The sequence below is a fragment of the Pelophylax lessonae genome (genome assembly GCF_965119305.1).
Source record: "Pelophylax lessonae genome assembly, chromosome: 2".
NCBI lineage: Eukaryota > Metazoa > Chordata > Amphibia > Anura > Ranidae > Pelophylax > Pelophylax lessonae.
The window spans coordinates 309,833,266-309,861,025 of NC_138769.1; the positions used below are offsets into that span (position 1 = coordinate 309,833,266).

At 44.7% G+C, this 27,760-nt stretch overlaps 1 protein-coding gene across 1 annotated transcript in view; it reads right to left on the reverse strand.

The window, feature by feature from the left end:
• Positions 1 to 27,760, reverse strand: part of HEATR6 (HEAT repeat containing 6) — a gene marked incomplete at its 3' end in the record, with an annotated part of 131,737 nt that overhangs the window by 18,579 nt on the left and 85,398 nt on the right. The window contains exons 11-15 of the mRNA XM_082246145.1: positions 25,507 to 25,606; positions 16,516 to 16,874; positions 12,582 to 12,704; positions 12,358 to 12,444; positions 4,478 to 4,612 (exon numbers count right to left, since the gene is read on the reverse strand). Of these exons, the coding sequence (XP_082102271.1) occupies positions 4,478 to 4,612; positions 12,358 to 12,444; positions 12,582 to 12,704; positions 16,516 to 16,874; positions 25,507 to 25,606 (804 nt within the window). The remainder of the gene's footprint in view (positions 1 to 4,477; positions 4,613 to 12,357; positions 12,445 to 12,581; positions 12,705 to 16,515; positions 16,875 to 25,506; positions 25,607 to 27,760) is intronic.

Genomic DNA, 27,760 nt, shown 5'->3' on the forward strand with positions numbered 1-27,760 from the left:
ACGCTGAAATGTAAAGCTTTGCCCAAGACAGGTCTGATCTACCTTTTTTGCTGTACTTAAAATTCTGGTTCCTCCGATAGTATATTTACCCCACCATTGTGGTGTTGTTTTAATTATGGGATCAGATGACCTTCCAGCACGATGGTTTAACCCTGCAGTGAGTCAAATGCCCGAATTTCTAGAATATCGATTGAAGATAAGACTACTCCAAAGACCAAGTCCTCTGAACTAAAAGGGTGCTCAGGACTCCTCCCCAACCCAACAGAGTGGCATCTATACCATGAGGATCTTCCAGAAGACTAGAGGGAAGAACATCTTGTTCCAGAGCCGGATTACAGAGCCACTAGACCAGGCAAAACCTGGTTCACGTGCTAAATGAACTGATCTGCCCATGGACTTGGTTGACTTGTCCCATAATGACAGAATATTGTGTTGTTGAGATCTGCAAAGAAAAAGAGAAAATAGGACTGACTCAATTGGGTTGATTTACTAAAACTGGAGAGTGCAAAATCTGGTGCAGCTGTGCATGGTAGCCAATCAGCTTCTAACTTCAGCTTCTTCAGTTAAGCTTTGACAAGTATAACCTGGAAGTGGATTGGCTTCTATGCAGAGCTTCTCCAGATTTTGCAATTTCTAGTAATTAAATCAACCCCAAAGGCTACACTTAGGCCCAAGTCTCTCACACAAAGGTGGAGTGTTAGACAACATCTGTACTGAAGAGCTCAAAATTCAGATTAGAGTCTATAGTTTCTCCTGTAGAAGAAACACTCTGGCCTGAGTTGTGTCTAAGGCTAGACCTAGATATCCCAAGTGATGCTTTCTGGCAAGGATTTCTAAAGGTTCAGGATCCTTCCAAATTGAACAATAACACACGCTGTCTGACGGAGACCACACCAACTGCTCCCTCAACAGGAGGTAAGTATCCCGCAATAGGAATGACTTAAGAGGGCAGTAGGGTTATACTGGGGCCTGCACTGTAGTATAAACCTAAGATACAGTTGAGAGAATGAGGGGCTGGGCCACAAACTGGTAGTGTACAAGCCCCACAGTAAAGACTTAGAAACGTTGGTGTGCTGAAAAAATAGGGACCTGTAGGTACGCGTCCTCGATGTCCACAGAGGCCAGAAATTCTCCCTGGTGAAGAGAGGAGGTGACAGACCTAGTGGGTTCCAAGCAGAATTTCTGAGCTGGAATGATGAAATTCAGATCACTGAGGTCCAAGATATGGTAGATGCCCCTGTTGGGTTTGGAAACGGTGAACAGCCTGGAGTAGAATCCCTGAAATGGTTCTGCCATAGGAACTGTTGCAATGACACCTGGACCCAGAAAACCCCAATAGCAGTCGATGGAGATCTGCTAATCTATATGGCGACATCCAAAGGCTGGAGGTAAGAAACCTAGGGCAGATCAAAACCCAAGTTTGTAACCCTTCGATAACACCTTCTGCTGTAGGAGCAGCAGTGGGGAGATGCTTCTTCCAAGTTGAATTTCAGAAAAGAGTGCGGCCCACACTCCACCCAGAAGCTGATAGTCCCTCAATATTTGCCCCTTACATGGCAGGAAATGGGCATCCAGCGATCTATGTAATTGAGGTCCAACCAGCTTACTCCCACAAGTAAGTCTTCAGAGACAGGGCTAATGCAGAGACAATGCCAGCAGCTCTGGAAAGCCCTCCACAGCTAACTTATCAGAACAGAGTCTAGATAGCACCCTACATGGAATCCAGTACCAGAACGCCACTTCCAAGCTTTCCTCGCAATGTCTAGTCCAGCAGGGTCTGGACTAGGCACTTCAAAATCCAGGCTGAGGATGGCTGTGCCACGCAAAAAATAGGTTATCCTTAAAAAAGGCAGAGCTGAAGAGAAGATGTCCATCCTTCAAAGACACTAGAAAAAAAGCTTTGCAACCCAAAATGGAAATCCGATGTCCAAAACTTAACTGCACAAACAAGATGAGGTCTTTAAAGCTTTATATAAAGGCAAGATAATAGTTCTCTTAAGCCTATATATAGCCTTTAGTTTTATTTATTTTTCTTACAAGGAAGTATTTTGTTTTGGGGTCTCAAAACTATTGCCCTCCAGTTGTTCAGGAACTACAATTCCCATCATGCCTAGTCATGTCTGAATGTCAGTGTTTTACAATGCCTCATGGGTTGTGTAGTTCCGCAACAGCTGGAGGGGCCATAGTTTGGAGATCCCTGCTAGAAGATGCAGATTGGCATCAAATGCTGGTAATCATTTTGTGAAAAACCATGGGTCTTAGATCCATTTAAAAAATAAAAAAACAGTACACCCTAGTTCAGTGATTGCGAACCTTGGAACCCCAGATGTTTTGGAATTACATTTCTCATGATGCTCAACTACACTGCAGAGTTCATGAGCATCATGGGAAATGTAGTTCCAAAACATCTGGGGTGCCAAGGTTTGCCATCACTGCCCTAGTTTATAGGATTTGTTTTTACCCCCCAAGTGTATAATTTGACATTTAATTACAGTAAAATTTACCAAGTAGTTGCCCAATCAAAAAGTGTATCTAAATATTGGTTTTGAAATAATTTTGTCATTACGTATGATGCAGATATATTATATTTATTGTTTTTTGGGGAGGGAACAGACCATAATTTCTTTGGCAATATCTTCAAAAAGTTTGTTTTCTATGCAATCTAGAGACAAAACGAAGGGACAAAAACAAACATCTGTTTGACCAGTGATAGTGCACATTTTACTCTGTCTTGTTAATAAGGACACTAACACTTAAACAAGTGCTATGCCCTGACCAAAACTGTCCCACCTCCACCCTCTCACAGACCTGTTCTTACGGAGATCCGTCACCCGCATCTTTGGGGGATTGTATACCTTTTGACTTTGTTTTCCTCTCCTGACAGCACCCATCAAAGTCTATATCCCAACCTAGTTATCAGCCCCATAGGATTTTAAATGGGTGTAATGCACAGGTGTAGCCAGCAGAGGGATGCTTACAGCGTGGGATTTTAACTAGTGTGCCTCTTTGAACATGTCTGGTATGGCCAAAGAGTGAACTGGTTAAAACAAGCTCATGCAGTAGCAGCCGTGAGCTGGTTTTCATTTTTTTCTTGCGGGCTTAACGGTAAAAATGATCCAGGCAGCTCTACAGCCTTTGCAGAAGTGTAAACCAGAAGTGCTCAGCACTAAGTGCTTCTGGTTCAAAGCTGTCAAAATTCCAGCTGGAAAGCTGGGTACACAGCAGACTGAGTACATTCTGATACTGGATCGGCTGCAGTGGAGGGCAGGGGAAACATTTTAGGGTCTAACAGACCCCTGATTTCCATAAGGAGAACCTGTCCCTTGCTAGTGCCATCACGCCTTTAATTTAATTGCTATAACGTAGGGGCCAAGTAAACAAAAAAAAAGGGTAAAAAATTAAAATCGAATAGAAAAATGTAAAAGCATTTCCATCACCCCACACACACGGATACAAAAATACAAGTTGGGTGTGTAGGTATATGTAAACGGTGACTGCGCCACGTTAGGCATCATCACGAACGGTGGAGTGACAGCAATAACTGTAGGATACGGTTTTTCCTTCGCCGTTTTTAAGGCACAAAGTTTTAACACATTTGGAATCCATTTACACCACCTCATATTTTAGCTTTTACCAAAAATGTGTATTATATTAGGTTTGTGAGCATTAGGGTATTTGTTTCTGAAAATATAGAAGTTAAAATACTGTAAATATTGTGCAACATAAAAAAATTCCAATTTATTCTACAGAAACTCTGCTTACACGAAATACATAATACTCTGGGGGGTATAAAAAAATCATTTTAACTGTGTGCAAAAAATTAAAATAATTGCTTTAGAGGGGAAGTGGTTATCAATCCCCAAACACTGCAGGTGATGGATCCTAAAAGTATGGATCTGTGGAGAAGTGGGTGGGACAGTTTAGGTCACGGCATGGGGACCAAAAGAGTAAGTACACTTTGTCTTAGGCAAGTACACTTTGTCTTAGGCAAGCCAAACATGGTGCAAATCCCCAGAAAACAACCCCCCCCCCCACCACCCCAATCCTGGTTGCAAGAGAGAAATTTGCACGATTCCCCCATCAACACAGACTATGCTGAGAGAGAAATCCCTCCTGCCGAGCAATTGTCTGCTCCCGGAAGGAGGGGCAGGAGAAGTGGAGAAGTCACCCCCACTGGGAGAAGACTGATTGTCGCTAGTGGCTATAGCAGCCGCTTGCGATAATCGCAAACGAAACCGGCAGGCTGCTTGTGACCAAGTTGATCGATTAACTTGATACATTCAGCCTGCTTATTAACTGTTCGAATCTCGGCTGGTTCCTGGTAAACTTGCCGAGATTCGAACTGTGTATAGCCAGCTTAATCTATAAAGCAGAATCATTTGTGGATTGACCGATTATTTAAAACATGTACCAAAAGGTTGTACTGACCATTCTTACGCTAGAAAATACTTTTTCTTTCACATTGATAAATACTTACTGGTAAACTGGTAAATGCCTCTGGTAAAACAGATGACAGCGCATCACAAGCGGTTGTTTGAAGGGTAGGATGTTGCTCATTCTGCAAGGCTGCTGGTAAAGGACCATTCAGAATCATGTTCCAAAATGCTACGGCCTACAGCGTAGGAAAAATGTATATTGTGAGTTGGTGGGAAGTTAAGAAAAATAGATCTTTTTAATGGTTTACAGATTACGTTACCAAATGTTTAACCCCTTCTCGACTAGCCTTGGAATCCCTTTAACTGGGCTATTGTGCCCCGGGTGGGTTGTTTGCCTGATCACATGACCACTGTGATTGGCTGTCGCAGTGGTCACATGATTGGGAGCTGGTCCTGGCTGTCTCTGACAGCTCGGTCACTGTGCTGGGAGTGCATAGTGAGTGCACTCTAAACACAGAAATCTCTGCTGCCTATGAACACATACTGTATGTGCGCCTACCCTCTTTGCCATTGTACATAAGTGGTATGTAGGTGGCAAGAGGTTAAAGTGTATATCCACTTTTGAAGTCAAATTAGCATAACACCTAACTTATATTAGTTAAAATTTAATTGTTTAAAGAAAAATACTGCTCCAGAGAAGAACAGGTCACTCTCCTAAGGACACTAGCAAAAACTGGAGCCTCACTGAGTGGGGTTATGGGTATGTTCTGAGGTTAACCTAGCAAGTATATTTCCAGTGTCCAATCACCTGAAGGCAGCCAGCATACGTTCTATGGTTTGAGGAAGCCAATCGTGTTCTGTACTGTACAATCAAGAAAAATATATAAAATAAAGCTGCTTACCTTTTTAAATGTTTTTTTCTGATAACTCCAGCACTGAAAAACACTACTTTTTTCATGAGGGAGCTGTGCTTGCCATAATTAGCCCTGTCTGTACTGTGCTAGCAGATATTACTATCAGTTCTAAAACTAGACTTGAACACAGCCTGAGAGGAGGCTCAGCCAGAAAGACTTCTTCTGCGAAACCTTTAAAAGGGTTTTTCTTTTTTTTTTCTTATTAGGCAGGCGGTTTGAAAGTGAACATATAAAACATATAATAGGATTCTCTCAACTAAATGCAAAAGTGGAAATACACTATAACCACTTCCAACTCCAGAAGATTCCCCCCCCCACTCCCTTCATGACCAGGCCATTTTTTTGCTATTCGAACCTGCGCTACTTTAACTGGAGATTGCATGCTCATGCAAGCTGTACCCAAACTAAAAATGTATTTAATTTAATTTCACACAAACAGAGCTTTCTTTTGGCTGTTATTTCATCACCACTGTTTCTGTTTTTTTTTATTTTTTTGCGATATGAATGAAAAGGCCAACATTTTTAACTTTCTGCTACAAAACATATGTAGGAAAAAAAAAAAAATCTTATTTCTTTATAAATTTTGGCCAAAATGTATTCTGCTACATGTTTTCGATTAAACAAACTCCCAAAAAGTTAATATTGATTGGTTTGCGTGAAAGTTGAAGCCTACAAACTATGGTATACATACTGGTTTTTTTTACTTGGTTATACTACTAATGGTGACGATCAACGACTTATAATTTAATGGGATTGCGATAGTGAGGACGACAATCTGACACTAATTGATGCTCGGGGGAGGAGCCGACTGCCACTGACATCACCAGTGACACTAATACATTAATTAGTGCTAAGAATATGCATTGTCACTGTACTAGTGACTGGGAAGGGGTCAACAACTAGGGCGATCAAGGGGTTAAAATATGTGCCTAACTAGGTGTAATGTGTGTAAAGTGTGCTGCTTTTACAAGTTGATTACAAGTTGCAAAGCAGGGATGAAAAACACAGAGATCGCTCCCTGTATAGAGAGCTCTGTGTTGCATGTCAACACAGAGCTCTTGGCTGTGATTGCACACAACCGATCAGCGCGTCCCGGCTGTGACTTACTGACAGTCCCCCAGGGGCCCCAAATTTGGAAGTAGGCAGCAAGATATAGGTATGTCGCTTTGACTACAGAGTCTGTTTGTCTGCAGTACAAGGCGAGCGGGTGATCACTAAGTGGTTAAGCATACAAATGAGTATGCAAGCATAAAACAGGGATATGTGTACCAGTTGCCAAAATGTGCTGAGCTTTTTCCAATTTCTGAGAAATTTGACTGAAAAAAATAAAATGTTTACAACAAACTTGCATAATATGTGTAAACATAATGTAACTTTTTCTTACTATGCATTTACTATTTAAATTATAGAAATTTATATGGTCTTTAATGCAATTTCATAAATGATATCAGTTTAAAAGTTGAACTCACAGCAGAAAAGAAAGTGCTACTTAACCTAAGTCAAATACATTTTTTACTATAGCCAATATATGAAGTACCTATATTTTTTTTTATGTCAGCTTCCATAAATTTTCCCCACAGCACTAGAAGAAGGCGGGGCAGTACTATCAGGCAGGACTATAAACACAGAGTTGGCTGACCACCAGGGAATAGGGTAAACCGAGTAATGACTTCATCAGTGTGGTGATCTTCCTTTGTTACAAAGTTAGAAGTGGATCAGTGACCAAGATTTATCACTTTAGTAGAGATAAGCGAGCAGACTGGTCTGCTGTCTGGTATGGGTGTTTGTGTCACTAGACTAGCTGAATAGAATTTTAATTCTTTTAGCAGAAAAACAAGATATGTAATAGTTTGTGTGATGGTGGCCTTAAGAAAAAGAAAAAAAAAAAAAAATCACCTGCTCTGACCCATGGGTGGCAGAAACCATACCAACCCTAGGACGACTACACAAGGGACACCCAGAAGACATAGGCTTGAAAAAAGGTAGGGGAAAAACAATAGGATGTGAAAAAAATTGGATTTTTGTCTTCCCGTAAATCCTTTTCTCTGAAGTTTGACGGACGCAATCTCTGTTTCTTATAACAGCAGGGTTATGCTGCCCCCTACAGGAGCAGGATACTAGGCATAAGAAAAGTTCTGGCTACTCCTATGGGCAGTCTCGGGGGGTATACCCTTTCTCCCTCCTATAGGATGTCAGTTTTGTATCAAAGCAGTGTCAGAGAAAACAATACCAACCAAACTCAAAATAGAGCGGCGGGTACTGCGTGTATCAATGAACTTCAGAGAAAAAGATTTTACGGTAAGACAAAAATCCAATTTTCTGTAGCATTCATTGATGGACGCAGTCTCTGTTCTTCATTACAGTAGGGATGTCCCAAAGCAGTGCCATAAAACATGGGGGGTGAGAGAACAGCAGAAAATAATTCCCCAAGGCTGAACCACAGCCAACCAGGCAACATAGGACTCATCAGAACAACAAGAGGAGACCCACCGGAAAAAAACCTTAAGCACCCTCAAGGGGGACTAAGAAACCCCTTAAACAGCAGCCTGCAGAATTTTGCGGCCAAAAGAGGCATCTGCAGATGCCAGCACATCCACCTTATAAAATTTTGTGAAGGTATGAACAGGTGACCAGGTAGCTGCCTTGCAAACCTGAACCACAGATGCCCGATGGCAAAAAGCACAGGAAGCACTAAGCGCCCGTGTAGAGTGCGCCTAACAAGGAAAGGTGGAACCTGACCCTTAATTAAATAAGCCTGCACAACCGTCTGTCTGATCCATCTGGAAATAGGTCGCAGCAGACACAGGCAGCCCTTTCTTTGGTCCATCCACGAGAACAAAGAGCGAATCTGACTTTCGAAAAGACTCAGTCACCAAGTACACCCTGATTGCCAGAACCACATCCAAAGTACGTAGTGCAAATTCCTTCGGATGCTTAGGCATAGGACACAAGGAGGGTAGCACAATATCCTCATTTAAGTGGAAACTGGGAACCACCTTCGGAAGGAAAAACGGATCTGGACGACATCCTGCGCGCAGAAGTATTAGCCACCAAAAAAGGCACCTTCTGAGATAAGGTAAGCAGGGGAATCTCCCGAATATTTTCAAAGGGAGGTTTCCGGAGAACCGACCGTGACAAATTAAGATCCCAAGGTGGCAACGAAGGTCGCACCGGAGGAGCCAAGTGTTGCACCCCCTGGACATAGGTACGCACCAGGGAATGGGTGGCTAATGGCCTCTGGAAGAAAATTGCCAAGGCCAAAATCTGACCCTTGATAGTACTCAAGGCCAATTGATGATCAACTCCCCGTTGAAGGAAAACCAAAATCCGAGCCACCGAGTAAGAGTGAGGAGGAACCCCAAGAGGCTCACACCACACAATTTACGATTTCCACGTACGATGAAAGATCCTTCTTGGAATCACTAAAGCAGACAATCCCCTGTCTTTAAGCACCTTCCTTTAACAGCCAAGCCGTCAAAGCAAGCGACTGTAAAGCAGGATGAAAGATCAGCCCTTGAGACAGTAGATCCTTCCTGAGAGGAAGTCTCCAAGGAACATCTGCGACTAGCCTGACCAGGTCGGCGTACCAAGCTAAGGGAGGCCAGTCCGGAGCCACAAGAATGACCGGAATCCATTCCACCTCGAACCTAAGAATAAGTCTTGGCAGCAACTTGAGAGGGGGGGGGAAGGCATACATCCAGCTGATACTGACCCCCACGGAGCCACCAGTGCATCTGTGGCGCCTGCCAGAGGGTCCCAAGAATGGGCCACAAACCTCTGCACTTTCCTATTGATCTGAGACGCCAACAGATCTATGTCTGGAGTGCCCCAACGAAGGTACATGATGATCACTGTCCAATATATCGGGAGGAGGGATTTTCCTTGTTTGAGCGTCGGGGACTGAAGCCACCATATCAGGGACCTCCTGGTCACCTGGATCTGATTGTCCAGGGAATTTGGATCTTTGTTCCATTTGAGCAGAATTTCCTTTTGGAGTATTCTCGTGTGGAGTTGAGCGAAAGGTAACGCCTCAAAGGACAAAAACATCAGTCCCAGAGCTCTCATACAAGTCCGAAGGGACTACCATTTGCTGGACAGCAATAGCTGAATCGCAGTCTGGAGCTTTTGAAGTTTTTCCGGATGAAGAAACACCCTTGCTGAGGACTAATCCAAAGTCAGGCCCAGATAGTCCAGTCTCATTGAAGGAACCAGGGACGACTTCTAGAGATTCACAATCCACCCAAACTCCTCCAGAGTTCTCATGGTGATCTCCAAGTTTGTTACCAGCGCCATAGGAGACTCCGCACGGAGAAACAGATCGTCCAGGTAACCCAGGACCGATATCCCCCGCTGCAGTAATAAAGCCAGGACCCGAGCTAACACCTTTGTGAAGACCCGAGGGGCAGAGGCGAGACCAAAATGGTAACGCCACAAACTGATAGTGATCCACTCCCACAGCAAAAACGCTGAAACCGTTGATGTCCTGCACATATTGGGATGTGAAGGTAGGCATCTTTGATGTTTATGGAGGCCAGGAAATCCCCCTGGTGTAGGGAAGCCAGCACCATGCCAACAGATTCCATCTTAAATTTTTGAACTCGCATGAAACAATTCAGTGCTTTTAGGTCTAGAATAAGACGCTCCTTGCCCTCCTTCCTGAGGACCATAAACAGTTTTGAGTAAGAGCCCCGAAAACGTTCCTGCACCGCCCCAAAAGAGAGCTTGTAAGCGATCCGGGCGCACATTGGAAGGGAAAAACCTTACCGGAGGGACAGATCAAAACTCACACAGTCCAATTTTTAACAAGGGGCTCCTAAAAGGGGTAGCGCCTAGCAATCCGCTTAGGCACCCCAGGGGGACGATTTGGACATGCTGTTAAAATACGCGGGAAAGGGGAAAACCTTAGCCTCTCTGGATGGCTTGTGATTGCCAAATGTAACTTGCGCCTCCGTCGCAGCTGCGTCCTCCATTTTTAGGGTCTCACACACAGAAACAACCAATGTGTCCACCAGCGCCTTTTCTTGCGAGGTGGTGGAGGGAGAGGTGTCATCCTCACTATCAGAGGAGACGGCGCAGAGAGGTAGACCCAGCAGGGAGACCCACATCTGCAGTGGCCAAATCAGATTCAGAATCTGACACATCAGATAATGCAGGGGTAGGCGGAGGGCGTTTTTTGGCACCTCGCCCTTTACAGGCCAGCTCCACCTGGGACACAAATGATTCCAAGATCGCCGACAGTGCATCTATAGATAGCTGGGATCCACAAGGCCCTGCAGCCTCCTTGAGGGGGTCAGATGGGGAAGAATGTTCCGTAGGGTCCATGTTGCACCAGGGGAACTCGACAGCAAAAAGTCCAAAAAAACTTTTTTTTTTTTTTTAAACATACAGCGCCCCCAAGAGGTCAGGCAGAACGTACAGAGGCCCCCAGCAGAGAGAGAGACCCCCCCCAGGCTCACCACCTGTACCAAAGATGCACCAGGAAGGCCCAGAATGTCTGCACAGCATGTGTCTGCAGCGATTCCGATCATCAGAGAAAAACCTGAGTGTCAGCATTAGGGTATAGGGAGGGGCTCCACCACCACAAAAACTGCCTCTAGGGACTCCAAGAACATGGCCGCCATTGACTTCAATGGGTATTCACAGCAAAATGGCCGCTCGGGTGTACTAAGATGGTCACCAATCTTCCACAGCACATGGGTCTCCTGGACGTGATTGACAGGAAAAGGGGCCCTGGAGTGACAGGTGAACCCCCCCCCCCCCTACGCACGATCGATCCATCGTCCGGTCGCGGGCGGCGCACCACCCCCACCGTCGGCCTGCGCCCGGTCCCAGACCCCAGGAGTAGCTCCAATTGCCCCATAGCCCCAGTAGTTGGGGGGGGGGGGAGAAGGAGGGACAGGTAAGGGGGGGAGAGGGGACGGGTAAGGGGGGGTGCATGAGAGGACAGGTAAGGGGGGGGTGCATGAGAGGACAGGTAAGGGGGGGGTGCATGAGAGGACAGGTAAGGGGGGGGTGCATGAGAGGACAGAGGGGAACCCGGGAACGTGAGGGTCCCACCCTCCCGAGGAGGGGCCTGCGTTCACCTCAAAACCTGCCAGGGGGAGAGGGGGGGGGGGCATCATCTCCTGACAGAACCCCTCTCAGCCGAAGTGGGGAGGCTGTCGGCCAATAGGAACGCTGCAACTCGGGTATGCGACCTGTGAGACGTTTAACTCGCAGGGCCAGTCCCTGTCCGGTAGGACTATGTCGCGTCTGACCTAGCACGGAGCAGGGGTCTGCGCACGCTCGCTGGCCGGCTGGGGTGACCACTGGATCTATACATCCAGCCTGTTGCCCAGATCCAGCATAGTTGCTTGTAGGAAAAAAATCAGATAAAAAACTAGAAAAAAATATCTAGAAAAAAAACTTTTGCCAGGACCAGAGATCCCAGCAAGGAACTAGGTCCTCACTGCTGACTAGGCAGATTAAACCTGACATCCTATAGCAGGGAGAGAGGGTATACCCCCCGGGACTGTCCATAGGCGTAGCCAAAACTTTTTTTCTGCCTAGTGTCCTATTCCTGTAGGGGGCAGTCTAACCCTACTGTTATGAAGAACAGAGAATCCGTCCGTCAATGAACGATAGAAAAAATAAGGCAGCTCACCTAAGCTTGGACGCCTGAAGGGATGGTTGCAGCCTCCTAGGTGGGAGAGAAACCTCTGGGCACCCAAACACACACAAAAAGAGACTGACAGAGAAGAGAGGAAACCTCCATAATTCTCCCCTAGTGTTCTTGGCCAACACACCCTTCGGTCCACTGTCCCTGAGATGAGAGGAGCTGACTCAGGAGGCCCCTGCAACTAGCAGGACTACCTAAAAGCATAAATTAATGAACTTGTGATGCTCCTGTTAGGCTGTAAGAAACACAAATAACTGGGGCCCAAGGATACTTATTATACTGGTTGATGATGTATTTCCTATTTTTTAGGAGGGCAGTGCTATCCCTCTCAATGATGTACTGGAAGTTGTAATTTAAAAAAAAAAAAAGATATTGATGCTGAAAACGAACACCAAGATGGAGCACTTACCTGACTAACAGTCACTCTCTTTTCAGCAGGGATTACCAAATCAGTTTTCTGCTGCTGGACTATCCCAGTTCCCAGCTCTTCTAAAAGCTTAAAAATATAAACATATTATAAAAGAAGCAATTTAAAATGTTCCCAGCCAAAAATAGGTTTGCAAAGACACAAATATACCCAATGTGTACGTTCTCATATAACAGAACATTTTAAAGAATTAGAACCCACTTTACCTTTGCACCATGCAGCTGAATTGATGCATCCATCTCCTGCATACATTTGCAAGCAACCTCTCCCAACTCCATGAGATAGCTCTGTGCCATATGGAAATATCCCTTTACCAGACGAGCCAACACCTGAATAATAATTAAGGTTTAAAAATGTTGATTTGTTTTTGAATAGTAATCCATGCATAAGACTTAAAATTCCAAAGTGATCTCAAGAGGAAACCGGTAACACTAAATGTAACGATCTGTGCAGGGAAGCTGTAGCATGTAGTGGTACTAGGTTATGCTGTATTGCAAACCCTGCAGGCTGTGGTCAATCTACTACAGTAGGGCAGAGGTAGGCAGCCACCCTGGTGGCAGGGCTCCAAACACATGTACCACTGCATAATGTGAAGAAGGTAGATATACACACACATATACATAAATATATACATAAATATACAGAGCTAGAGAGATCGAGCTAGGAGAGATCGAGCTAGGAGAGATCAAGCTAGGAGAGATCAAGCTAGGAGAGATCAAGCTAGGAGAGATCAAGCTAGGAGAGATCAAGCTAGGAGAGATCAAGCTAGGAGAGATCAAGCTAGGAGAGATCAAGCTAGGAGAGATCGAGCCAGAGAGATCAAGCTAGAGCTAGAGAGATCAAGCTAGAGCTAGAGAGATCAAGCTAGAGCTAGAGAGATCAAGCTAGAGCTAGAGAGATCAAGCTAGAGCTAGAGAGATCGAGCCAGAGAGATCGAGCCAGAGAGATCGAGCCAGAGAGATCGAGCCAGAGAGATCGAGCCAGAGAGATCGAGCCAGAGAGATCGAGCCAGAGAGATCGAGCTAGAGAGATCGAGCTGTAACTAAATGTAACGATCTGTGCAGGGAAGCTGTAGCATGTAGTGGCACTAGGTTATGCTGTATTGCAAACCCTGCAGGCTGTGGTCTACAGTAGGGCAGAGGTAGGCAGCCACCCTGGTCGCAGGGCTCCAAACACATGTACCACTGCATAATGTGAAGAAGGTAGATATACACACACATAAACCCGCTATACAGTGGGTACGGAAAGTATTCAGACCCCCTTAAATGTTTCACTCTTTGTTATATTGCAGCCATTTGCTAAAATCATTTAAGTTCATTCTTCTTCCTCATGAATGTACACATAGCACCCCATACTGACAGAAAAACACAGAATTGTTGACATTGTTGCAGATTTATTAAAAAAGAAAAACTGAAATATCACATGGTCCTAAGTATTCAGACCCTTTGCTCAGTATTTAGTAGAAGCCCCCTTTTGATCTAATACAGCCAGGAGTCTTTTTGGGAAAGATGCAACAAGTCTTTCACACCTGGATTTGGGGATCCTCTGCCATTCCTCCTTGCAGATCCTCTCCAGTTCTGTCAGGTTGGATGGTAAACGTTGGTGGACAGCCATTTTTAGGTCTCTCCAGAGATGCTCAATTGGGTTTAAGTCAGGGCTCTGGCTGGGCCATTCAAGAACAGTCACGGAGTTGTTGTGAAGCCACTCCTTCGTTATTTTAGCTGTGTGCTTAGGGTCATTGTCTTGTTGGAAGGTAAACCTTCGGCCCAGTCTGAGGTCCAGAGCACTCTGGAGAAGGTTTTTGTCCAGGATATCCCTGTACTTGGCCGCATTCATCTTTCCCTCGATTGCAACCAGTCGTCCTGTCCCTGCAGCTGAAAAACACCCCCACAGCATGATGCTGCCACCACCATGCTTCACTGTTGGGACTGTATTGGACAGGTGATGAGCAGTGCCTGGTTTTCTCCACACATACCGCTTAGAATTAAGGCCAAAAAGTTCTATTTTGGTCTCATTAGACCAGAGAATCTTATTTCTCCCCATCTTGGAGTCCTTCAGGTTTTTTTTTTTAGCAAACTCCATTGGGGCTTTCATGTGTCTTACACTGAGGAGAGGCTTCTGTCGGGCCACTCTGCCAGAATGCCCCGACTGGTGGAGGGCTGCAGTGATGGTTGACTTTCTACAACTTTCTCCCATCTCCTGACTGCATCTCTGAAGCTCAGCCACAGTGATCTTTGGGTTCTTCTTTACCTCTCTCACCAAGGCTCTTCTCCCCCGATAGCTCAGTTTGGCCGGACGGCCAGCTCTAGGAAGGGTTCTGGTCGTCCCAAACGTCTTCCATTTGAGGATTATGGAGGCCACTGTGCTCTTAGGAACCTTAAGTGCAGCAGAAATCTTTTTGTAACCTTGGCCAGATCTGTGCCTTGCCACAATTCTGTCTCTGAGCTCTTCAGGCAGTTCCTTTGACCTCATGATTCTCATTTGCACTGACATGCATTGTGATCTGGAAGGTCTTATATAGACAGGTGTGTGGCTTTCCTAATCAAGTCCAATCAGTATAATCAAACACAGCTGGACTCAAATGAAGGTGTAGAACCATCTCAAGGATGATCAGAAGAAATGGAAAGCACCTGAGTTAAATATATGAGTGTCACAGCAAAGGGTCTGAATACTTAGGACCATGTGATATTTCAGTTTTTCTTTTTTTAATAAATCTGCAACAATGTCAACAATTCTGTGTTTTTCTGTCAGTATGGGGTGCTATGTGTACATTCATGAGGAAGAAGAATGAACATAAATGATTTTAGCAAATGGCTGCAATATAACAAAGAGTGAAAAATTTAAGGGGGTCTGAATACTTTCCGTACCCACTGTACATAAATATATACATAAATATAGAGAGCTAGAGAGATCGAGCTAGGAGAGATCGAGCTAGGAGAGATCAAGCTAGAGCTAGAGAGATCGAGCTAGAGAGATCGAGCTAGAGAGATCAAGCCAGAGCTAGAGAGATCGAGCCAGAGCTAGAGAGATCGAGCCAGAGCTAGAGAGATCGAGCCAGAGCTAGAGAGATCGAGCCAGAGCTAGAGAGATCGAGCCAGAGCTAGAGAGATCGAGCCAGAGCTAGAGAGATCGAGCCAGAGAGATCGAGCCAGAGCCAGAGAGATCGAGCCAGAGAGATCGAGCCAGAGAGATCGAGCCAGAGAGATCGAGCCAGAGAGATCGAGCCAGAGAGATCGAGCTAGAGAGATCGAGCTAGAGAGAGATCGCGAGAGATAGAGATACCGTAGAGAGATAGGAGTTTATAGCTTTGTTTCTTGCCACTCAAGTTCAGGCCTTCCACCTGCTGATTTTTTAAGTTCACTGAACCCTAACAAAACAGCTCTCCTGCACTAGAGAGCCATAAACTGAAAATAACCTGGGGCCTAATGTACACCTAATTCATCACTGGCTGCAGCTTATCTCTACATATCCTAAATTTTATTGAAAAAAAAAAAAAAAATCTGATAAACCATTGGCTGGCTAACCACATCCAAGCAACATAAATGCAACATTCACCTTTCCAAAAAGGACTTAAATTTAAAATGTAATGTTACCCAAAAGGGATAGCGATGTTAAAAATGAAACATGGTGGCATGGATCAGCCTATTACAGGTCTTGGGTGCTGTCTATTTCCTGTCCACCTTGGAATTTTAGGTGATCCTGACAAACTGCATGTTCCAGTACCTCCTACCACATAATTCATAATTTAAAATCACTAAAAACTCCAGGGGCTTGTTCACATGTCCTCTGAGCAGGGATTTTCTTCACAATGCACGTTAGGTTTCGTAAACATGGCATATAGAAAACGATGGCTTTTTATGTGCCCTGTTCACACCTTACATGTGCGATGTTGTGCAGAAAAACACAGCTCAAAAGGACATGGTGTGAACAAGCCCCTGGAGTTTTTAGGGATTTTAAATAGGGAGAGTGTTAACTCTTGTAATGGCCAGAGCTGATGTGTAGACCCAAGAACTTAAGCAAAAATGTATCATCAGCAGAATCCTTCAGACATATGAAACTGTAAAAGTGGTTGAACTCTTGCGCATCTACAAAAATGTGAAATATCCAAAATTTCCTTGGTAACCAGATGAAAGTTCATACCTGCAGAGCTTCCAAGCGGACAGGAGAGGGTTCATATTGGACAGTAGTGGCAGAGCTGACATCACTGTCAGAATAGGAGTCTTCCCTTGGATTGACCACCAGTGATATGCACAGACGTACTAGCCAGCATGGCTCAGCCATTGGATGCTGAGGGTTTGTTTCACTGCTTAATTCCAATTCTGGAAATGTCTCTTTTCTCCACCAGTCAGGATCACTGAGACGTGTAATGGTGCTAGGGCCACTGTTTGGTAGCAATGAAACAACTGGTTGCTGCAGTAGTAACTGCACCTCAGGTAGCGGTACTTGAGCAGACACAATAGCACCCAACAATGTAAGGCCTGAAACTCGAACATTCACATCTAAAACAGTAAAAATATTAAGTCAATACAAATAAAACAAAGAACAGGCAATAAAGAAGTATCAATGTTTAACTGCACCAAGTGTATTTAATTAAAGCCTAACTCTAGCCTTAACTTCAGTCTGCCATAGTGTAACGGCTATTCTCCTGTACTAAAAACTGCTTAAGCCTGGTACACCCTATTGGTTTTTTCCATTCAACCCAGCGGGTGTAATAAAAAAAAAAAAAAAAAAAGCAGTCAGCTCTGGTCGAAGAGGCTATACTAACCAACTATGCAGGGTTAGTCCCCTTCTGAGCTATTGTGTTCTGACAGGGAGACAGCCCCCCCGCCAGAGCACTCTCTGCCGTTGGCTGAGAGCGCTGATCAGGAGTCAGTCGGCTGTTGGTTTTCCAGCATGCACGTCCAACAGAGGCCAGCCAAACACACACAAATGTTGGATGTTTTTTTTTTTTTTTTGAACCGGCAAATGTCTCAAGACATTCAGCCCTTGTGTACTGGGCTTTACTCGGATTTCACTGTGTTCCCTGTGTGTAAATCAAGCCTGACAGCCTTTAGCCCACACCTTTCATTCAAAACACCAATGATCTTTATCTGTCTTTAAAGGGGAAGTAAACCCATCGATTTAACGGTTTCAAAAAACAGTTACCTTTCCAGCATGCGCCAGGAATGTAAGCGCCACATTGGTTGTGCTCTCAACCAAACTGTCAAACCACCCAATGGCTGGTGTCATAACGAACCACATGTGCAGCATCATGGCATTTGAAGATTAAACAAAAGGCCAAGATGGCAGCTTCCTTGGCTATAAACAATAGGAGGGTTTACTTACACTTTAAGGAGGCATTAGTTCCCTTACTAGCCACCAATGTTATAAGGCAATCTTCCTCTTTCTGAGCTTTTGTGAAGTACAGCAATTACAGTTGTGCTCAAAAGTTTACATACCCTGGCAGAATTTAGCCTTTCTTGGCCATTTTTCAGAGAATATGAATGATAACACAAAAGCTTTTCTTTCACTCATGGTTAATGTTTGGCTGAAGCCATTTTATTATCAATCAACTGTGTTTACTTGTTTTAAATCATAATGACAACAGAAACTACCCAAATGACCCTGATCAAAAGTTTACATACCCTGGTGATTTTGGCCTGATCACATGCACACAAGTTGACACAAACGGGTTTGAATGGCTCTTAAAAAGGTAACCATCCTCACCTGTGATCTGTTTTCTTGTAATTTGTGTGTGTGTGTGTGTGTGTGTGTGTGTGTGTGTGTGTGTGTAAAAGGTCAATGAGTTTTTTTGACTCCTGACAGACCCTTGCATCTTTCATCCAGTGCTGCACTGATGTTTCTGAGTCATGGGGAAAGCAAAAGAATTTTGTAAAATGTAAAATGATCTGATGGAAAAGGTAGCTGAACTGTATAAACCATGAAAGGGATATAAAAAGGTATCCAATGAATTGAGAATGCCAATCAGCAGTGTTCAAACTCTAATCAAGAAGTGGAAAATTAGGGGTTCTGTTGAAACCAAACCATGGTCAGGTAGACCAACTAAAATTTCAGCCACAACTGCCAGGAAAAAATAGTTTGTGATGAAAGGAAAACCCACAAATAACTTCAGGTGAAATACAGAACTCTCTGAGAACATGTGGTGTAGCTGTTTCAAGATGTTCAATAAGGAGGCACTTGAAGAAAGATGGGCTGCATGGTTGAGTCGCCAGAAGAAAGCCATTACTACGCAAATGCCACAAAGTATCCCGCTTACAATACACCAAACAGCACAGAGACAAGCCTCAAATCTTCTGGTAAAAAGTCATTTGGAGGGATGAGACCAAAATTGAGCTTTTTGGCCACAACCATAAACGCTACATTTGGAGAGGAGTCAACAAGGTCTATGATAAAAAGGTACACCATTCCTACTGTGAAACACGGAAGGTGGGTCGCTGATGTTTTGGCGATGTGTGAGCTACAAAGACACAGGAAATTTGGTCAGAATTGATGGCCAGATGAATGCAGTATGTTATAAAAAATGAATGGAGGAAAATTTGCATTAATCAGCCCGGACGGAAGCTGCGCATGGGATGTATTTGTACATTCCAAAATGACAATGATCCTAAACAGAAGGCCAAGTCGACCAGTCATTGGCTACAGCAGAATAAAAAGTGAAGGTTCTGGAGTGGCCATCACAGTCTCTTGACCTCAATATCATTGAGCCACTCTGGGCAGATCTCAAACGTGCAGTTAATGTAAGACAACTCAAGAATTTACAGAACTGGAGGCTTTTTGCCAGGAAGAATGGGCAGCTTTACCATCTGAGAAGATAAAGAGCCTCATCCACAAATACCACAAAATACTTTTATGCTGTCATTGATGTTAAAGGGGGCAACACACTGTATTAGGAACTGGGGTATGTAAACTTTCGATCAGGGTCATTTGGGTAGTTTCGGTTATTATTATGATTTAAAAACAAACACAGTTTATTGATAATAAATGTCTTTAGCCAAACACTAACCATGAGTAAAATACATTTTTTTGTGTTATTCATATTTTCTGAAAAATGGCCAAGAAATCATAAATTCCGCCAGGGTATGTAAACTTACTGTACCCATCATTAAAACCAGTAAGTCATGGGGAACTTGTTCAGGGTTAAATTGATCTGGGCATATAAATGTCAAAAAAGAGAACCTTTGACGTGATGTATATTTTCAAAATGGTATCAACCTCACGCTTCACAGAACAACAAATATAAGAAGATAATATAATATATTCATGTATACCTGTATGCGCTTGTGGCATGTCAGAGTAAAGCAAATAAAATGTGAAATAAATCAAAATTATTGCTTATTATAAATGGATTTTTGTAAAATCTTACCGTAAAATCCTTTTCTCTTAGCTCATCGACAGACGTAGTCCTCGGTGATACACCACCTTCGGGTTATGTTACCTCCGCAGGAGCAGGACTAGACAGGAAATTAAAAAGCTCTGGCCACACCCTAGGGGCAGTCCCAGAGGGTATATCCTCTCTCTCTCTGCCTCAGCAAATCAGTTATGTGAAAAAGCAGTGCTTAGAGAATTTAACCCAACCCAACTCCAAAACAGAGGGGCGGGGACTACGTCTGTCGATGAGCTAAGAGAAAAGGATTTTACGGTAAGATTTTACAAAAATCCATTTTTCTCTAGCGCTCATCGACAGACGTAGTCCTCGGTGATACACCACCTTCGGGACGTCCCAGAGCAGTATCACAACTGAGGGGTGGGAAAATGGAAATCAAATCCCAATCTAGAAGGCCCAACCGGTGCCAACTAGAAGTTTACAATGCTCATCCTTAATGATGAGACTCAACCAAAAAAGAGAAAACAATTTTTTTTTTTTTTTTTTTTCAAACAGAAAAAAACCCTCGAGGTAGACCACCGGTCTCCTCAAATTGCGGCCTGCAAAACCTTGCGGCCAAATGAGGCATCCGCCGATGCCGTCACATCAATTTTATAGAATTTTGTAAAGGTATGTACCGACGACCAGGTGGCCGCCTTACATACCTGGACCACTGACGCCTGATGGCGAAAGGCCCAGGAAGTACTGAGCGCTCGAGTGGAGTGCGCCCTAACAGGGAACGGAGGACTCTGACCCTTAATAGAATAAGCCTGTACCACCGTTTGTCTAATCCATTTGGCAATGGTCGCGGCAGATGCAGGCAAACCCTTTCTGGGGCCATCCGTGATCACAAAAAGTGAATCCGTCTTACGGAAAGATTCCGTAGCTTTCAGGTATACCCTGATTGCCCGAACCACATCTAAGGAATGCAACGCATGTTCCCGATGATGCTTGGGCTGAGGACACAAGGAAGGTAGTACAATATCTTCATTCAGATGAAAATCTGAAACCACCTTGGGAAGAAAGGATGGCTTAGGATGAAGTACTACCTTATCCCTATGAATCACTAGGTATGGTGACTGGCATGATAATGCAGCCAGTTCTGACACCCTGCGAGCAGAAGTAATAGCCACCAAGAAGGCCACCTTCTGGGATAGAGTAAGCAAGGGAATCTCCCTGATGTTTTCAAAGGGAGGTTTCTGTAGAACCGACAAAACCAAATTAAGATCCCAGGGCGGTAAGGGCGCGCGGACTGGAGGAGCCAGGTGCCGCACCCCCTGGATGAAATTCCGCACCAAGGACTTGGTAGCTAACGGCTTCTGAAAGAAGATTGCTAATGCTGAAACTTGACCCTTGATGGTGCTCAAGGCTAGCTTCTGCTCAACCCCTTGTTGCAAAAAGGCCAATATTCGAGACACCGAATAGGTACGTGGAGGAAATCCTAAAGATTCGCACCACGCAATATAAGTCTTCCATGTGTGATAATAGACTTTGCTGGAAGTCGCTTTCCTTGCTTTAATAAGGGTAGGAATGACAGAAGTAGACAAACCTCTGTCCTTCAGTACTTGGGTCTCAATGGCCAGGCCATTAAAACCAGCGACTGTAAAGCACGAAGGTAACTTGGTCCTAGAGACCACAGACACTCCCTGAGACGAAGTTCCCACGGAACGTCTGCGACTAGCATGTCCAAGTCGGCCAGGCCGGCTTGAGGAGGCCAGCCTAGAATTTCTAGGAACACTGGCGCTGATTGGATCTGAACCAGGCGTCCCTAGAGCTATCTGGCCCCGACCATCCGAGAAAGTCTGGTCGTTTTCTGTTTCCACACATTTATCAGATACCTGATAGTTATCAGGAAGGGTGATCTTTTCTGGTTGAACCTCAGGGACCGAAGTCACCCGACTAGAGGCTACTTGGCCTATCTGGTCAACCAGATCCGATTCCTGTGAGGTATCGGGACTAATCTTAGGAAAGGGTAAAGGAAAAGATCTATTCAGGGAACGGTAACTACCGCTTCCTGTGGTACTTAAATGTTGGAAGGGAAGAATCGCACCGGTAGTAGTGGTTGATGCTCGATCTGATGTCCTGAATACCGGTGAAAACGTCCCCCCACCCTGAAACCGGGTGGGGGCGCACCTTCAGGCTGTGTACTCCTTTGCTTCGGGTCTGGCTGTGTTGGTCCTCTGCTTGTCCGACCAGCCCTTCTTGAATCCTCCTGGAGGAGTCTTGCCTTTCCCGCTAGTACCAGCCGGGCGCCCTTTATGGGCGGTAAAGAAAGGTCCTCGCTTGTTGCGAGGTCCCTTAGCTTTTGCAGCCTGTGGCAAAAAAGTGCTCTTGCCCCCAGTGGCATCCTTAATGATTTCATCTAGGTTGGCTCCAAATAGACGATTCCCCTGAAAGGGGAGATTGGTCAAGGTCTTTTTGGAACCTAGGTCAGCTGACCAGCATTTTAACCACAGCACACGTCTGAGGATCACTGCTAACTTAGATGCCTGCCCTAATAGGGGAGTAGTGTCCAAGGCTGCGTCACAGATAAACCGTAGCCCTTGTATGATCTGTTCCATCAAATCAGATGTCTCCTGGGGAATATCTTTTCCCCTAAGATCTTGGCGTACCATTTTCGCCCATTCCGTAAGTGTCTGGGAAACTAGACCAATAACGATTACTGGTCTAAATGCTGACCCTATCAGAGAAAAGATAGAAGCAGAGTCCCGCACTATCTTTCGATCCACCGGATCCTTAAAGGACGAAGTGTCCTCCACTGGAATAACCGTGGCTTTATTCAGCCTGGAAATAGGCGGATCCACGACTGGTGGTACCGTCCATTTCTTAATGATGGATTCTTCAAACGGATAGCGTCTAGCAATACGCTTGGAAATAGTAAAGGTACGTTTAGAATGCTCCCATTCTCCTTTAATCTGATTACCAAAACATTTAGGTACAGGAAAAGCCTTCGCCGTCTTGATGGGCTTATTAGTCCCAAAAGGCCTCTCTGTTTCAGTTGCCTCTGCCGGTAAAGCCTCAAGTTTTAAGGTTTCTTGCACTGCCACAACTAGTGCGTCCACCAATGCTTCTTCCTGAATTATAGCAAGAGAAGAAGCGTCCTCCTCACTGTCTGAGGGGGCTTTACCTGGGATAACAGCCCTTGCAGAGGAACCTGCAACTGCCGTGACCATCTCTGAATCTGAGTCAGAGGTGTCAGATGGTATAGGGGTAGGCGGGGGTCGCTTCCTTGACCCCCGTCCCTGACAGGCCGCCTCCACCCGAGCCACCATAGACTCCAAAATTGCTGTAAATGACTCTATACTCTGTGCACCGGCGGGTCCCGAGGCCCCCTCGAGGGAAACAGGTGGGGGAATATATGTGGCAGGGTCCATAATAACTCCAGTTACTTCCTGGATAATATAATTCAAAAGTAAAGAAAAAAACTTTTTTTTTTTTTTTTTTTCTTTTCTGACCCCCAGCGCCACAAAAAAGCCCCTTAGTGTTACCTGCTTAGGGATCCCTTTCGATCGAGAGAGAGAGAGATAGACCCCCAGGCTCACCACTTGATGCTCAGAGTTAAACTGCAACAGCTTACAGCGCTGTCTTGACAAACAGGAAGTCTTTTGGCTGGCTGCCCAGGAAGAAAGGAGGCGGCTCCGCCCTTCTGCACGCCTTCCGGCGCCTCCCCCAAGCTCCACGAGGTGTAGGATCACCTCAAACATGGCCGCCCCCATGCTGGAGACACGAGGCTACGCCAAAATGGCGGCTCGTGCGATCCAGCAAAAAAAAATGGCGGCGGCCTAAACTGAATAGCGGTGTGCTGCAGGGCACACAACACTCTCTCTGCATGGGGATATGGCGTGGTTGGTGGTACCGGCCCTGGCGGACCGCGTGGCCGTTCGGGAGGCCTGCTAATAGCTGGAGATCTGATTTGGAAGGCAGTCTACATGTCCGTGGCTTCTGACTGGTAGGTAGCTTATACTTAACCCATAAGATTCCCAGAATGCCACAGATTACATCTTTAAAACATGTATACAATAGATTGTTAGCTCCCAAGCCAAGCCTCCTGGCTTTTGCACACATAAATCACACTCAAAGTAGGAGGATTTGTGACATGTTATAGGATAGAAAGGACTCTTTCTTACCATACAGAGAGGGGCCCGCGTTCACCACAAAACCCGTCAGGGAAAAAGGGGGAACATACTACTCACCATACCGGAACCAGGCGGGCACCAACTCCTGACAGTACCCCTCTCCACCGGGGCGGGAGGGCTGTCGACCGATACGGACGCCGTGACTCATGGTCTTTGGCGTTTCGGCGAGACGTTTAACTCGCGTGGACAGTCCTTTAATGGGACTTTGTCGCGGCCGACCCAGCGCGGAGCTATGGCCTGCACGCGCTCGTAGGCTGAACTGGGGTGACCACCGGATCTCAACATCCAGCCCGTCGCCCAGTTCAGCTTTCTTGCTTGAAGATCTCACAGGAACACTGGAGAAAAAAGCTGTCTAAAAAAATCCTATAAGAAAAAATTCTTGCCAGGACCTAAGATTCCAGCAAGGTGTCTAGGTCCTTACTCCTAACTAGACAGAAAATAACTGATTTGCTGAGGCAGAGAGAGAGAGGATATACCCTCTGGGACTGCCCCTAGGGTGTGGCCAGAGCTTTTTAATTTCCTGTCTAGTCCTGCTCCTGCGGAGGTAACATAACCCGAAGGTGGTGTATCACCGAGGACTACGTCTGTCGATGAGCGCTAGAGAAAAAGAGATATTCTAAAATGCTCTAGACAGATTTGTTAGTAACCCTAGAAATTATTAAAAAAATTGGATCATTGTAATATTTTAAATGGCTTACTTTAATTAGTAAAAAGTCTTCAACCCAAATATCAGTAAGCCGTTTTAAATGGAGAAAAGTAATTACTCTGCTGTTTGATATAATCATGTGCACTACACTGAATATGGGCTCGGGAAAGCAAGACAGAGTTGTCTAAGGAGATGAAAAGGAAAACTATAGACCAGCATGTCAAAGGTAAAGGCCGTCTTTCATGTAAGTACAGCTGAAAATATAAAGAAAGACGTTTAAAGCGGAGTTCCACCCAAAAGTGGAACTTCTGCTTTAAGTGCTCCTGACCCCCTGACATGCCACATTTGGCATGTCATTTTTTTGGGGGGGGTACCCACTCCCACTTCTGCTTGGGCCACCTAGGCGGCTTGAATGGACGTTCTCCTTCTGCCCGGCCACTAAGGAAGCGCAGCGCAACTCACGCATGCGCAGTGCGCATCTGGCTGTGAAGCCACAAGCTGTCATGGCCGGGTGCCCACACTTGTGATGCTGGCGCTGCGGGGAGAAGAGGGAGAGAACCGAGGCTCCCGCATCGCTGGATCGTGGGACAGGTGAGTGTGTTTATTAAAAGTCAGCAGCTACACTCTGTAGCTGCTGACTTTTAATAAACAAAAACGTCTGGAACTCCGCTTTAAGATTCATGGGAGTGTAGCCAACCTCAATGGATGTGGCTGCAAGAGGAAAATCGACCCAGACTAAAACAGAAAGATTGCAAATAGTAGACAAAGAGCCAAGGAAAAATTCTAGAGAGGCACAGGCTGAACTTCAACATAAAGGTACATCAATGTCTGATTGCACCATAAGTTGCTTTTTGAGCGACAGTGGGCATAAAGGAAGACGACCCGGGAGAATTTTACTGTTGAAAAAAAAAAAAAAGCACAAAACAAAATAAAATTCTTTACTTTTTTTTTTCTTTTACACATATAAGGTAAAAACTTTTGCCAACCTTTATTGCGGATGTAGGGTTTAATATAGTTCCAAACTCTAGTGAGTAGACCTGGTTTTAGTCGATGATAAGGGGCATTTGATACCAAATTTGCAAGGCACTGCAATAATCAGAGAGATATAATACTTTATATATCAGAAGAATGGAAATAATATACTAATATTAGGTATGCATAACATATCACCATTCACCACAAAGAAAAATATGTTTGACTGAATATATTATAATATTCAGATACAGTACTGTGCAAACGTTTTAAGCAGGTGTAAAGAAATGCTGTAAAAATGCTTTTAAAATATATATTTTATTTGCTTATTTTTATCAATTTACAAAACGCAAAGTGAACAAAACAGAAAAAAAATGTATATTTGGTGTGACTACCCTTTGGCTTTTGTCAGAACTATTATGAAGAGACATATTTTCATAAATTTCATATGAAGATTTAATAGGCCTCAGGTCAGACACACGAGTTTCCCAAAACAGAACATCCTGCAGTTTATCACCTTGTTAGAGATCTGTAAGCAGTTTGCAAAACTGTGTATACAAAAGCCAAGGATAACTACATTCTATAGTCACCAAGTAGAATGTATTTGAAGAGCCTTGAATTAATAATAGAACTTTGGAGTATAAGCCTAGGGTGGAACCGGAAGGATTTGCCCCCTTAATGACCAGGCCACTTTTTCAACTTGGCACTGCGTGACTAACTGACAATTGTGCGGTCGTGCGACGATGTACCCAAAACAAAATTTACGTCCTTTTTTTCCCCACAAATAGAGCTTTCTTTTGGCAGTATTTGATCACCTTTTTATTTTTTACGCTATACACAAAAAAGAGCGACAATTCTGAAAAAAAAAAAAAAAAATCTATATATTTTTCACATTCTGCTATACAACATTCCCCAAAAAAAAAAAAAAAAAAAGTAAAAATTAAAATTTTTTAACATTTTAGGCCAATTAATTTTCTGCTACATATTTTTGGTTAAAAAAAAATTGCAATAAGCGTATTTTGATTGGTTTGGGCAAAAGTTTTTGTGTCTACTAACTATGGGAAAGATTTATGCCTTTATTGTTTTTTTTTTTGTAATGGCGGTGATCTGCAATTTTTTGCGGGACTGCGACATTGCAGCGGACAGATCGGACCCGACTGACATTTTTGACACTTTTGGGGGGGACCTGTGACATTACTACAGTAATCAGTGCTAAAAATATGCACTGTTACTATAATAAGGACACTGGCAGGGAAGGGGCTAACATTGTGGGTGATCAAGGGGTTAAATGTGAGCCTAGAGGAGTGATTCTAACTGGGGGGGCGTGGCTTGTGGAATGACCATCGAGACCTGTGTTCCTATATAGAAGGATCACAGGGGCTCTATGATCATTCCAGGGAGAACAACGGTCAGCTGTGTTTACAACAGCTGACCGTTCTCACTCAGGGGGGAACGATCGTGGGTGTCAGGCGGCAATCGGAGCCGCCTGCCTGCTGCATCGGCTTCCCCGCTGATGAGCAGGGGCGAGAGCGCCCAGTCAGCGGTGCGCACTCGCCCCCCTAGCCTCCTGCTCGCAACCGCCGTACAGTTACGGCGATTCGCGCAGGAGCGGCTGCCGGGCGGTCGTAAAGATGTTAATATGTGACCTGCAACCACGTGTAAATGGCCAGACAAGGATTCCACCCGTCTATCCGCAGGGTCAGCAAAAGTTGGAGACTCTTCCACTGGTACCAGAGTCACTTTATTCAACCTGGACACCGGGGGATCCACTTTTGGTAGTACAGTCATCACCACTTTTAAATGTAGGCTGAAATACAGTCATTAACTGAAAACAGACAGCTGTGTAGAAGGCTCAAAACGGGGTAAGGAACAGGCAAACTCTGCTACCAAGGTGAGGTTGTGGAAGACATGTTTCATGTCACAGGTCATACACCATGGCAAGACTGAGCACAGCAACAAGACATAAGGTAGTTATGCTGCATCATGCAATGTCTCTCCCAGGCAAAGATTTCAAAGCAGACTGCGCTTTTAAGATGTGCTGTTCCAGCTCTTTTGAAGAAACACAAAGAAAACGGACAACGTTGAGGACTGCAGACAGTGGTCGGCCAAGGAAACTCAATGCAGAAGATGAAAGACACATCATTCTTACTTCCCTTTAACATTGGAAGATATCCATCAGCCATACCATCAGGGAGGCGTGTGATTTGCCCCAAATTTATTCTGCAGCAGGACAACGTCCTCCAAACTTACAGCCAATGTCATTAAAGT